The 13,870-nt window shown below is 41.2% G+C and overlaps 1 protein-coding gene across 4 annotated transcripts in view; it reads left to right on the top strand.

Moving 5' to 3' along the window:
- The window catches only part of LOC144698702 (adhesion G protein-coupled receptor L3-like), an 891,299-nt gene that overhangs the window by 720,970 nt on the left and 156,459 nt on the right, over nt 1-13,870 (top strand). For 3 of the 4 annotated variants that reach the window (XM_078570511.1, XM_078570509.1, XM_078570512.1), the window contains one exon: nt 12,725-12,763. The exons of the other annotated variant lie outside the window; for it this stretch is intronic. In XM_078570511.1, the coding sequence (XP_078426637.1) occupies nt 12,725-12,763 (39 nt within the window). The remainder of the gene's footprint in view (nt 1-12,724; nt 12,764-13,870) is intronic. 4 annotated transcript variants of the gene reach the window in all.

Raw genomic sequence — 13,870 nt, 5'->3', positions numbered from 1 at the left:
GTTTCATGAGGGGCCATAGGGGTTGTTTGGGGAGGCATAGCTTGGCATGGGGATGCATTTTTTGGCATGGCAACATGAGGGGGCATAGGGGTTGTTTGAGGGGCATACCTTGGCATGGGGGGCTTGAGGAGGACATTTTGAACTCACCTTTGAAAAGGTTCCCTCGTGCAGACTATGGCTCGTGACATCTCTGGGGTGGTGTGAACCACAACTCTTTGAAAAGCTGGTCCGACTCTGTGAAAATTGAGGAGGACCTGGACATGCCCATCCCTGCAATAAAGCCAGGCAGGTCTTTTCACCTGAACCAGCCAACACCCTTAAAACGCACTCCTGAAAATCGGAAAGCCCGGGAATGGGGTTGTAAACCCCAGAATCAGGTCCCAGCCGCTATTTTTACAGGTCTGGGGAGTCTCCCCTACTCCACAAAAATACAGCCCAATGTTTTCTGAATTTTGTATTTTCCAGGTGAGTTCAAAATTCCATAGGAATTTTGTCCAGCATTGTCCATCACTACAACTCATTTTAGGACACCATATTTCCATGTTGTTTGCACTACTTTTCACAGGCTCTTGGATTTTAGACTGATACCCAGCTCCTTTTTAAAGTCAGCTTTAATCACCCAGCTAACACTCACCTAAAATCATTTCTCTTTATATGCAAACTGCTTCTGACTGCCATAAACCAACTAATTACACTGCCCAATTGGACGACTCTAACATAGCAGAGGTATATTTGAATTGGGTTTTAATCTCTCTCATTCAGGATAGCTACCAGGGATTTAATTTCCTGTGCCAGCTACTGCTTAATGCTTCCATGTAAAATTCCTTTGTGTGTTCCCTAATGAGCTAACAATTGCATAAAAAAGCACATAAAGGAACTTTCCGCAAACTTGTTTGGTAGCACAGTATCAGAGGAAATTAAACTTCTGGGAGCGCAACTGTTTTGATTTTCTCTAAATAATTAGTTGATATCGATACATCACTTTTACAAAAGTACAATGAACATCAAAATGTAGCACCATGGACTCATCCCTTAGGTTTGGACGTGAATTGTGCAGCCACAAGGAGCTGATGGTAGGGTTTGCTTCGTTCAGACAGCACAAGAGCAATGTTGGTGTGCTGTCTCCCTGACTCTACACAGCTGAGTGCAGACGTCCTATCATGACAGATTTGATTACAGTTTTTATTGTGGATTTACAAAGTGCTATTGGGGTAAGGGAGCTGATTTAACCATTGTAAACATGCCTTCTGGGTAATGTGCAGGTCTCTGCCCAAAAGCACTGATCTCCTTTAGTACAGTAAAGCTTATCACAAAATGTCAAGTATTCTCAAAACAAAATTTACCGGGCCAGAAATTCAATTATGTAGCTTCCACATAGATTTAATAAGAAGTTTTATGTTTCTTTGCAGCCTTTCATTAAACTCTCAGTGACATGTTTAGTTATTCTATTTTAAAGAGTGTGGTTAAGTAAAGGCTGATTTGCAACATTGCATCGGATGCTTGCTCAAAATACCGTTTGGCATGGTACAGTAATCTGTGGACCTAATTTGCAACACTGAAAGATATTGATCTTCAGTGATCAGTTACTACAAATTGCCCATAATGTCAGCATTTATGTTTACGAAATCGTAAGTGCATGTTAAAACAAACTCCATTTCCGTACAATCGGCAGCAAACCAATTTTTATGCTTAATGATGTATACTTAAAAGTTTGAAAAAAAAATTGAATACCAAGATGCAATAAAATTATTCAGTGGTATTGGCTGTGGTTAGGTCAAAGCTACAGAATTTAATTAAAAGCAGTTGACACAGAGCATAATGAGCAAGATTCTTTAAACAAAGATACTGATATTAACCCACCTGCCTGGTGGAAATGAAGTGGTCATTAATGTCAGCCAAAAGGGAAAATATTTCTTGATTAACCTTATTGAACCTTTTGAGGATATAACAGAGAGAGCAGTCAGTGGTAATGTAGTAGATGTAATTTATCTGTATTTTTGAAACATTTTTGATAAAGTGCCTCTTAATAGGCTAATGAATAAGGTCAGAGAGTGAAGTCAGGACAAAGTGGCAAAATGGATTGCTAGCTGGCTTCAAGGCAAAAAGCAGAGAGTGAGAGTAAAGGATATTTATTCAGAGTGACAGAAGGTGGGAATTGATGTTCCACAAGGATCAGTGTTGGGACCACTGCTGTTCACAATTTGCATTAGTGATTTGGACTTTGGAATCAAAAACACAATTTCTAAATTTTCGGATGACACGGAATTAAGAGGGATAGTCAATACTGAGGAGGACTGCAAGAAATTAAAGGAATATAATAAACTTGCAGAATGGGCAATTAATTATCAAAAGAAGTTCAATATAGATAATTGTAAAGTAGTACATTTTGATCGGAAGAACAGAGAAGTCTAAATGAGGTAGAGGAACAAAGGGATCTCACTGTACAAATACACCAATCACTAAAAGTTAGGCCACAGGTTAGCAAGGCCGTAAAAAAGGCAAACCAAGCACGAGGCTTTATTTCTAGAGCAATAGAATTGAAAATTAGGGAAGTTATGTTAAACCTGTATAAAACCTGGATTAGACCACACTTAGAATATTGCATGCAGTTCTAGTCATCATATTATGAAAAGACTGCAGAGGCACTGGAGAGGGTGCAGAGAAGGTTTGCAAGGATGATACCAGAAATGCATGGGTATAAACACCAGAAAAGGATTGGCAGGTTCAGTCTCTTTTCCTTTAAATGAAGGAGGGTGAGCTAATAGAGGTCTTTAAAATTATGAAAGGTTTTGATAGAATGGATATAGAGAAAATATTTCTGCTTGTGGGAAGAGCATAACTAGAGGTCATCAGTATAAGATAGTCACCAAGAAATCCAATAGGGAATTCAGAAAAAACTGCTTTACCCGAAGAGTGATGAGAATGTGGAAAAAGGAGAAGCTGGACAAATAAATGAGGGAGAAGGGAATAGTGGGTTATGATGATAGATTTAGATGAGGAAAGATGGGAGGAGACCTGAGTGAAGCATAAACACCGGTGTGGACTGATTGGGCTCAGTGGCCTGTTCCTGTGACATGTATCCCATGTAAAGCTATTTTTTTTAATGGGATCTGACATTTGCCCTCCTTTTGCCTCAATTTTGTTAACCAGCCTTTAATGTAGTAATTTATGAAATGCCTTAAGTTTCATATAGATCGCATACACTGCATTCTCTTCATTAACCTTCTCTGCTACTTTATCAATAAATTCAATTAGATTAGTTAGACACGATCTGCTTTTCACAAATCTGTGCTGGCTCTCCTTGATGAACTCAAGCCTCTCCAAGAGCCTGTTTTTTTTTTCTCCTGATTATCATTTCTAAAAACTTACATATCTCTGTGGTTAAACTAATTCACCTGTCGTTTCTAAGAATGCCCTTACAGCTTTACTTGTCATATTTTCCACTGTCTAATCCTCTGGCATCTCCCCTGTGTCTAGGGTAGATTGGAAGATTATGGCAAGACCTTCAGCTATCTCCTCCCCCATTTCCCTTAGCAATCTGGGATGGAAACCATCAGGACCAGACGACTTATCCACTCGAAGCATATCTAGCTTTTCCAGTACATCCTGCCATTCAGTTTTCACCCCATCCATTACCTCTACCAGCTCCACTTTACAATATTTGTCGGCATCCTCTTCCTTAGTAAATATCTGTACAAAGTACTCATTAATTATTCTGGCCTTGCTCTGATTTTTTAAGCATATATCAACCTCTTTGCCCCTATTAGGACCCAACCCCCCCCCTCTTACTACCACCCAGTATAGTCGAGGTACATTACCTCGAGAGGGAAAGTTGGAGCAAGCAAAACCAAAGCACCCTGGATGATAAAAGAGAGTAAAGAGTAAGATAATGCAGAAAAATTGTTTGTATGATTGATGTCAGGTTGTTAAAACAAGTGAGAACTAGGCTGAATACAGAAGGTTCAGTGGGGGAGGGGGGTGAGGGGGATTCAAAAATAAATGAGAGAAGCAAAGAGAGAGTATGAGAAAAGGCTGATAACCAAATAAATGTGAATCCCAAATTCTTCTACAGACAAACAGTAAAAGGGTGATAGTGTGCCAGTTAGGGACCAAGAAGGAGATTTATGCATGGAGGCAGAGGGCATCTTTACCCAGGAAGAAGATGTTGCCAAAGTCATAGTTAAAGATGAGGTAGCTGAAACACTGGGTTAAAAATTGACAAAGAAGAGACGTTATAAAGGCTGGCTGTTCTTAAAGTTGATGAGTCACCAGAACCGGATCAATTCCATTCACAGATACTGAGGATAGTAAGATTGGAAATTACAGAGGTATTGACCACGATCTTCCAAACATCCTTAGATACAGGGGTGGTGCCAGAGAACTAGAGAATTGCAAATGTTACACACTTCTTCTAAAAAAGCTGGAAGGATAAGTCCAGTCACTTTAGGTATCTTAACTTCAGTGGTGGGAAAGCTTTTAGAAAATATAATCCAGGGCAAAACTAACAGTCAAATGGACAGATGCGGATTAAACAAGGAAAGCCAGCACAGATTTATTGAGGACAAATCATGTTCAATTAACTTGATTAAGTTTTTTGATGAAGTAACAATGACGGTAATGTAGTTGATGTGTTCTACATGGAGTTCCAAAAGGCATTTAATAAAGTGCCACATAGCAGGCTTGTCAAGAGATTTAAAGCCTATGAAATTAAAGGTACAGTGGCAGCACGGATATGAAGTTAACTGAATGACACAAAACAGAGTTAAGTGGTGAACGGTTGTTTTTTGGACTGGAGGAAGGTATATAGTGGGGGCCCCAGAAATCGATATTAGGACCACTGCTTTTATTCATCTATATTAATGGCCTAGTCTTGGGTATGTATTGTACAATTTCAAATTTAGCAAATGACACAAAACTTATAGCATGGTGTCCACGCTGGAGTATGACTTTTGCAGATTACTTGATCCAAAAAAATTTGGTGATCAAGGGAATTTGGCACGATGCTGCAAAGATTTGTGTTAGGCTAGAAGATTGGAAAAATTTTAGAAACCATGGAAGAATAAGTAAAAAAAAAAATACAGGGAGAAATTACAATATGAGAGTAAACTAGCAAGAAATATAAAAATAGATAATAAGAGCTTCTACAAGTATATAAAAAGGAAGAGAGTAGCTATGTGAGCATTGGTACCTTAGAGGAGAGACGGGGTTTAATAATGGGAAACCAAGAAATGGCAGAAACTTTGAACAAGTATTTTGTATCTATATTCATGGTAGAAGATACTAAAAGCCTGCCAGTAATAGTGGAAAATCAAGAGGGAAAAGGGAGGGAGGAACTTAATAACAGTCACTATCACTAGAGGAAAGGTACTAGGAAAACAGATGGGACTAAAGTCTGCCCAGTCTTTTGGACTGGATGGCCTGTATCCTTGGGTCTTAAAAGAAGGGTCTGCAGGGATGGTGGATATGCTGGCTGTAATCTTCCAAAATTCCCCAGATTCTTAAAAGTTCCTGGAAAACCACAAATGTAACACCTCTATTCAAGGAAGGAGGGAGGCAGAAAGCAGGAAACTATATTCCCATTAGCCTAAGATCCGTCATTGGGAAAATGTTCGAATCGATTATTAAGTAAGTCTTAAGCCACTTGGAAAATCATAGTACAATCAAGCAGAGTCAACATGGTTTTGTGCAAAGGAAATTGTGTTTGACAAATTTATTAGAGTTCTTTGAGGATGTAACAGGTTAAAGGGGGGCCAGTGGATGTGGTATACTTGGATCTCCAAAAGGCATTCAATAAGGTTTCTCATAAGAGGCTACTTCACAAGATAAGAGCTCATGGTGTTACCAGTAATATATTTACATCATTATAGGATTGGCTAACTAACAGGAAACAAAGAGTCAGGATAAGTGGGTCATTTTCTGGTTAACAAATTGTAATCAACAGAGACAGGCTCTTCAAACTACTGCAGAAACTAGGCTGTTCTTCTGGACTCCTGGGCATCATTTTTTCTTTCCACGAGAATATCCACAGTTCGGTCAGTTATAATGGAGCAACATAGATGCTTGCAAGGTCAGCAGTTAGGTAAAGCAGGTCTACGTCCTGGTGCCAACTCTCTTTGTCATATTATTCTCCATCTGCTATTGTGCGCTTTTGGCAGCTGAAATGAGGATGTCTACCTGCATGCCAGAGCTGAGAGCAAGCTGCTTAACCTGGATAAACTGTGGACCAAGACCAAAGAGTGTAAAGTCCTGGTCCATGAGTTGCTGTTTGCTGATGACACCACACTGGCATCCCATACTGAAGTTCACTTGCAATAGCTTGTAGATTGGCCCTCCTGGGCCTGCAAAGATTTTGGACCGACAATCAGTGTTGAAAAGACCGAAGCTATGGACCAGGACGTAGAGACTTCATCTTACATCAACATAGACAACCTCACTCTGATGTCATTGACAGCTTCACAACCTTGGATCAACAATCACCAACAACCTGCCCCTTGATACAGAAATCAGCACCAGGATTGTCAAGGTCACAGCTGTCAGGTCAAAGTTGAGAAGGTGAATGTGGGCCAACAGCAAACTAACCAAAAATGCAAAACTCTCTGTGTATCAGGCTTGTGTTCACAGCACCCTCCTTTACAGTAGTGAGGCATGGACAACTTATGCAAGCCAAGAAAAGCAACTGAAAAGTTTGCACCTCTGCTGCCTGAGACAAATATTAAGATCTCCTGTCAGGAAAGAGTGCCGAATGCAGAAGTTCACCAGTGTGCAGGGACCCCAAACATGTTCACTGCCTTGAGTTAGCAGTGACTCCATTGGCTGGGTCATGTGACCAAATGGATAACAGCTACATTCCCAAAGACATGGTCTGTGGTGAACTTGTTATCAGCACAAGACCAACAGGCCACCCACGTCTGCAATAAAGGTTGTCTGCAAGTAAAACCACAAGTTGACCAGGATCAGAGTCAATGCATGGGAAATCCTTGCTGCTGATTGGAGTTCCTGGGAAGGGAGGGCCTGGAAAGAGCAGAAGACAAAAGAAATGACCAGATGATGGAAAAGAGAGCCTGTTGGAAGGAAAACACATAGGGCAGGATATTGAGTTTGGCGATATCAGGATATTGGGTCCCGCTCGCCGACGCGTAAAATGATGCGGGATGACGTCGGGTGGAACTCCCAACATCACCCTGCGTCATTTCAATTTTCAGGAATCAGCTGTGCGCCCGCCGACCTGTCAACAGCCAATTGAGGCCATTTAACATCTAATTGAAGTAGTTAAAGGACCTGCCCGTCCAACCTTAAGGTTGGCGGGTTGGCTGGAAGCCCTGGCGGGCTTCAGAAAAAGCATGAAACCTCATCCATGGGTGGGATGAGGTTTCATGTAGGTTTTTAAAAATTTAATAAAAGTTTAATTAAAAGTGATGGACATGTCCGAACTTATGTGATGGTGTTACATGAGGGGACATGTCAAGGAAATTTCATTTTTCTATATTTCACATTTTTGAATTTGCCACCGATCTCCCTGAGGCAGCACTTAGCCTCAGGGAGATGAGTGCGCTCTTTCATGTGTATGCGCAAAAGAGCGCGCACTCAGCATAGGGAATCCACCCCCCCGCCCACACAGAGAGTGCATAGTGCTTCCTGGTGGACGTCACGCTGGGCGGGCCTTAATTGGCCTGCCCGCGTAAAATGGCGGCGGCGTGCCCCCCCCCGATCAGAGGCACCAATTGGAGGCATGCCCGCTCCTGAACTTCCCCCACAGCGAGGGGAAAATTCTTCCCATTGTCAACCTCAGACCAGTGCTGTACACCTGTGCCAGCTGCATAAAGGACTGCCACTCATGAACGAAACCCCTGTGGCCACAACAGAAGATGTTAGATCCAGAAGTTTCATACACTCCGGGCACAGTCTATCATCTCCCGAGACGGCCAGATGCCTACTAAACTGTAACTAATGGAGTGCCACAGAGATCAGTGCTGTTGTCTCATCTTTTTCCAGTCTATGGTCGGGATTTCCGGCCCTGTTGTGGCGGGACCGCTGTGAGAGATTCGGTACCAGAGCCAAAAGTCCATTGACTTTTGGTGGGACTGGACAATTCCGGCAGTGGGTGGAGGTGGAAAATCCCACCCTATATCAACGACTTGGATGAAGGGACAGAGTGTATTGTAGCCAAATTTGTTGACAATACAAAGATAGGTGGAAAAGCAAATTGTGCGGAGGACACAAAGGCCAGGATTTTCCAGCCCACTGTGGTGGATACAGCGAGCCAGCAAGAAGTCTTTTGACTTCGATGGCACCAGTAAATCCCACCGGCAGGCGAGACTGGAAAATCCCACTCAACGAGTCTGCAAAGGGATATCGATAGGTTAACTAAGAGGGCAGAAATTTGGTAGATAGATTATAATATGGGGAATTGTGAGGTTATTCACTTTGATAGGAAGAATTGAAAAGCAGAATATTGTTTAAATAGAGACACAGAATGGCGCAGTACAGAAGGATCTGGATGGCCTAGTACAAGACTCTCAAAAAGTTAGCATGCAGGTACAGAAAGTAAAATATGGAATGTTGGCCTTTACTGCAAGGGGTTGGATTATAAAAGTAGGGAAATCTTGCTAACTGTACAGCATGTTGGCGAGACCATACCTAGAGTACTGAGTCCAGTTTTGGCCTCGTGATTTAAGGAGGGATACACTTGAATTGGAGCTAGTTCAGAAATTTTTCACTAGGCTGATTCCTGGGTTAGCAGAGTTGTCTTATGAGGAAAGGTTGAGCAGGTTGGTTAGAGTTTTGAAGAATGAGAGGTGATTTTATTGAGACATATAATTTTCTGAGGAAAGATGTTGAGAGGATGTTTCCTCTCGTGGAATAACCTAGAACTAGGGGACACAGTTTAAGAATAAGAGGTCTCCCTTTTAAGAAAGAGATAAGGAGAATTCATTTTCTCACAGAGATTGTTGGCATTCTCTTCCCCAGAAAGCAGTGGAGGCTGGGTCATTGAATTTGTTCAAGGCTGACTTAGATAGATTTTTGGTAGACAAGGGAATCAATTATGGGGAGCAGACAGGAAAATGGAATTAAGACCACAACCAGGTCAGCCATGAGCCTATCAAATGGTAGAGCAGGCTTGATGGGCCAAATTGTCTACTCCTGCTCCTAAGTCCTATGTTTCTATGCTGTATTGTGTCCAGTTCTGGGCACCATGCTTTAGGAAGGTGGTGAAGGCATTGGAGAGGGGGCACAAAATAATTACCAGGATGATGCCAGGGATGAGGGAATTCATTTACAAGGATGGATTGGAAAAGTTGGGGCTGTTCACTTTGGTGTAGAGAAATTTGAGAGATTTGATAGTGGTGTTCAAAAGCATGAGTGATCTCAACAGAGTAGATAGGGAGAAACTGTTCCCATTGGAAGATGGGTCGAGAACCAGAGGACCAATTTAAGGTGAATGGCAAAAAAGCCAAAGGCAACATGAGGAAAATCTTTTGTTTTCAGTGAGAAACAGGGATTCTGATTCATGGTTGCATCTTGCAGCAATTTCACAGAACAATCTACTGGTAGGGAAAGCAACCCGTAATCCTGCTTTAAATAGATCTCAGAAGGAACCAGAAATTGCATTCTGAAAATGGGTGGGCTTCCCGATCCTAATTGGAAGCCCAGCCAGTTATATTTAAGTGAGGTTCAGGAGTTAAAGTACACCTTGCTTAAAATATGGTCCACAAAATGCCTTTACCTTCATCACACACTCGCCATCTGAATCTGAACTCAGTCTGGGCTAAAACCCTAAAATCTTTGTTCAGTTAACATTGGCACTGTTTTAACAGTAGCGTGCCTGTTGTGTCAGTGAGATAGCAGGTAAAAAATGATTTTTGTTGGTTTGCCATGCTGGAACATAAAACAGCAATATATGCCTTCCCAGCTATGATTTTCCATGGACAATTCCTGATTTCCACTGGGCTATTTGCATTTCTACAGTTGGGAACAAGAGTAGGGTAATAAGGGTTACTTCATTCATTCATCTGTATGTGTAAGCAATGGATTGTAGGTCATTAGGAGGGGTCCAGAAAAAGGTGATGTGAATTATTAAATATAAGGTTTTATAAAAACTATTGAACAGCCATTAAAAATTTATAGGATAGAAGTTTTCTCTATAGCTATTAAGTGAGTGGTAACAAAGGCTTCTAATTCACAATTATCATGGAAAAAAAAACTGAAACTAAGAATACAACCCCAAAACACTGGTTAAAAATTCCAGAAAATCCTGTCATCCTATCCAATAGAAATGGAATTTGTTTTATTGGTCAGTGTAGCCGCCTTCACAATGACTATTTGAGTGTTCGATTGCCATATCAGAAGTTTGACTGCTACAGTGATCACTTCTTTTACTGCCTTTTCTGTTGAACAACAATAAACATTCCAGCAAATTGCTTCATAGCCTGGGATCTGAGACAAGACTTGTGTGGATGGCATGATGTCACCCATCAGTCTGGAAGTTGGATTAAAATTGTATCCCATCCAGCAATGTGCAACTTTCTTAATCATCTTATTTAGGATGATTTATAGCAGACTTGTTCAATCTCCTGCCCAGGATATAACTGCCCAGTCCATTTCACGGAAAAAAATGGCTAATTGTGAGGAAAGGTTTAAATAACTCAAGTGTTTATATATACGCAAACTTGGAGTAAGCTGTGTAAAAGTTACACAGTTATTGTATGGAAGTTGGCATCACTGAGTTGAATCTTAGCACAATGATAATACTATGTATATGTCGTCAATTTCCATTTTATTAAACCTATTTCAGTTCCTTTTCATATTACCAGTCCCTTCTGCACACCTTGAGTAATGCACATTTTCTAATACCCTTACGCTTATGGCCACATGTGCACAATGTACCACTTAAGGTCCATGATTTGATTTGGTCTACTTCTGCAGAACTTCTGTATATATCAGTTTCTGCTCCAAGGCTACAGTCGATACCAATCAATATGAAATAACAAAATTTGTAGTGTGTATGAAACCATGACAAACAGCAATCTAAATCATTGTGCAAAGTGACAACCTGAGTAATTTCATGAGAGACGTGACTGGTTTCCATTTGCGAATTAAAGCTCCTTAACAATGTGATATACAAAACAGCGAAGAGCACTATCATTGGGTGGGTTCGATCATTTTCCACTTCAACAGTGACAACCGCTGCAGATACAAAGCCAAAATTTTTTTAAAATCTGAGTATTGAACATAATGGGCAAGATTTTCCGCTCGGTGTCTGACATGCCCGAGCGTGAAAAAGCGCGTAGTATTTCGGTCGGCAGGCGCGTGCGAGAGTTGGCAGCGCACCTGCCAACAATTAAGAGGCCTATTAAGGCCATTAAAGTATTCACTGCCATTTTTTGCTGCCCGTCCAGCCTTTGCATTTTTGAGGAAACCTCATCCACAGGCATGATGAGGTTTCCGACATTAATTTTTAAAAAATAAAAATGTTTTGACATAATTTTTATTATGTTTCTGTTCATGTGAGTGAGTCCTACGCGGGGACTTTTTTTATCTGGTTTTCAAAATATTTATTTTTGATTTCAAAATTCTTCAGTTCCCTGAGGCAGCTTCGTGCCTTCAGGAAGCTTTCAGTGTGCGCTCCCCCGCGCATGCACAGACCTTTGCACTCGCCTTCCTCCCACCCCCACCCTGGCAGTGCTGAGCTTCTCAGTGCACCTTTCACGCTGGCTAGCCATTAATTGGCCAGCCAGCGTGAAATCGCGGTTGGGGGCGGCAGGCCATTACCCAGTCGCTCCCAGGCCTGCCTGCCGTGCCCACCCGATGACCCAAATATCTTGCCCAATGTGTTAATTTTCCTTTTGGATGATGCATTGAACTATGTTTGCAGCTATTTTTTGTTTTGAGCCTTTTAGAACTCAAGGTGACCAATTGAGTGACCAATAGCTAAAATGACCACTGTGCACAATAAGTATTATGGCTGTAAATTTTGAGAACCATTTTCAAGTTGTCAATTTTGAATCTACCTAATTTAACATTGGTCCAGGTCATGTTGCAGGGTTATGTGAATTCATTATATTTCATTGTACAACTAATGGGCATCTTTGTTCAAAGGTTCCAGGATGTCTCAGAAAAAAAGTTATTAATTTACTCAAACATAAAAAGTTAATAATAAAGCTGTTAATGTTGAATTATTTTCTCATAGTTCATTGTTTCAAATTAGCTATTTTCAGAGTTTTTAAATAAATTATTCAGTGTCAGATGTTTGACACTACCTGTCTCTCTAAGCATTAACTCAGGACAAAGATTCTAGATCAGTCAAATTCAGGTAATTCATGAATGCAGACTGGAATATCTCTGTTGTTTGAATCATCTCTGTATAATGGGCTGTAGAAACAATAGTAAAACATGTACTGGATCACTATAGTGGGAAGGAATTAAGTACAGAGATTCAAACTGGGGTAATCTGGTTTCTTCATGTGACATAAGTGTAGGTCTGAAAAAGCAATCTGAATGTACAATACTTGTCATTATCCTGAATGCCCAATGGAATAACTTAGCATGAAAAAGTAAAATGGAAAAGCTAGCAGGTTGAGCTGTGTTTTAATGTTGGTTGTTTCTTCCTGTTGTGCACTCAAAAGATAAAACTGTGGTGTTTTGTTTTCTTTTCCTATCATGTCCTCCTATTATTAACTTTCCAATATTCTGTGTTTCATTGATAATGCTGGCTCTGTGGATTCAGCTTCAGAAAAGAGAGCGTTCTTGCAGGGCCTACGTTCAGGTAACTTAGCCACGGTTTTATTTCACTATGCCTATTCACCATTTAAAAACCCTTTGTGCGATGGCTTTTTATTCCTATGCTTTGTCTCTCCCTGAGGCTTACTGGCTGTTAAATTATCTGCCTTAATTTATTGCTCTGTAGGTTGGCTCATGGAATTAAGACATAAGGTGTTTGTTTTCCCTTCCTCTAAGCAGGCCATTCTGTGCATGCTGGTGCCCTTGGTAATGGCTGCAGTCCCATAAAATGAAGTATTACAGCAGCAAAAAATAATTTGTGCTATTCACAACAGCCCATCTGGTGCTGAGTTTCCTGTTACGGTGCCCTGGCATTACTATGCACTGGCTCACAAAGCGTGGGTATTTTTATACGTAAAAATCTGTGCGAAAATCAAAAACATGAAATCTTTATGGTGTAATACCTGTTGGGAAATTACCTTCCATCCTTTATTTGCACGCTAATTGTCGTAATTGCTTCAATATTAGAAGGTTAATTGCACTTAATCTCTTTGAATAAGTACTCAGAGCACTGCATAAATGCCAGTGGTCATGGCTTCAGCTGTGCTGCTTGTACAAAAGATAGCATAAGATGAAGGCGTGCGGCTCTTTTACACTGTGACAGCTATTGCTGAACACAGCCAGCTGGCCAGGATCAATTGATGGAAAAGAAGGTAATTCCATAGGGAAATGATTTGACCCTGTTTCCGTGATGATCTCATTTGGGTGCCACGAGTGACTTCCATGCCCCTTGGACAGGGAGGGGAACATTAAGTCAGGAGGTTCTTGCCTCACCACTGCTCATCGACCTCTGCCTTGCTAGAAAATGCATGCTGTGGACATTAGGTGAGAATGTGTTGGGTTCAGTTGGATTGACACCCGCAGCCTCCTTGGCAAGGTACCAGAGGGTGCCAGTGCCTAGTATCCAAGTACATGGAGGGTAGTAGAGAAAGTTTAAGAGAAAAAATGGATACGATCTTCCAGCAGAGCAGAGGAGCACTTTTAGTTTGCACATTATTCAGCCTGCCCATATCATTGAAGTGCTCCTGCAGGGGAAACTGCATATTATGGGGAATGGGAGGGTGGGGGATGGGTTTCTCCTGACATGTTGTGT

The sequence above is a fragment of the Cetorhinus maximus genome, chromosome 2 (genome assembly GCF_964194155.1).
Source record: "Cetorhinus maximus chromosome 2, sCetMax3.hap1.1, whole genome shotgun sequence".
Lineage (NCBI taxonomy): Eukaryota > Metazoa > Chordata > Chondrichthyes > Lamniformes > Cetorhinidae > Cetorhinus > Cetorhinus maximus.
This window is presented reverse-complemented; position numbering and strand designations above follow the sequence as displayed.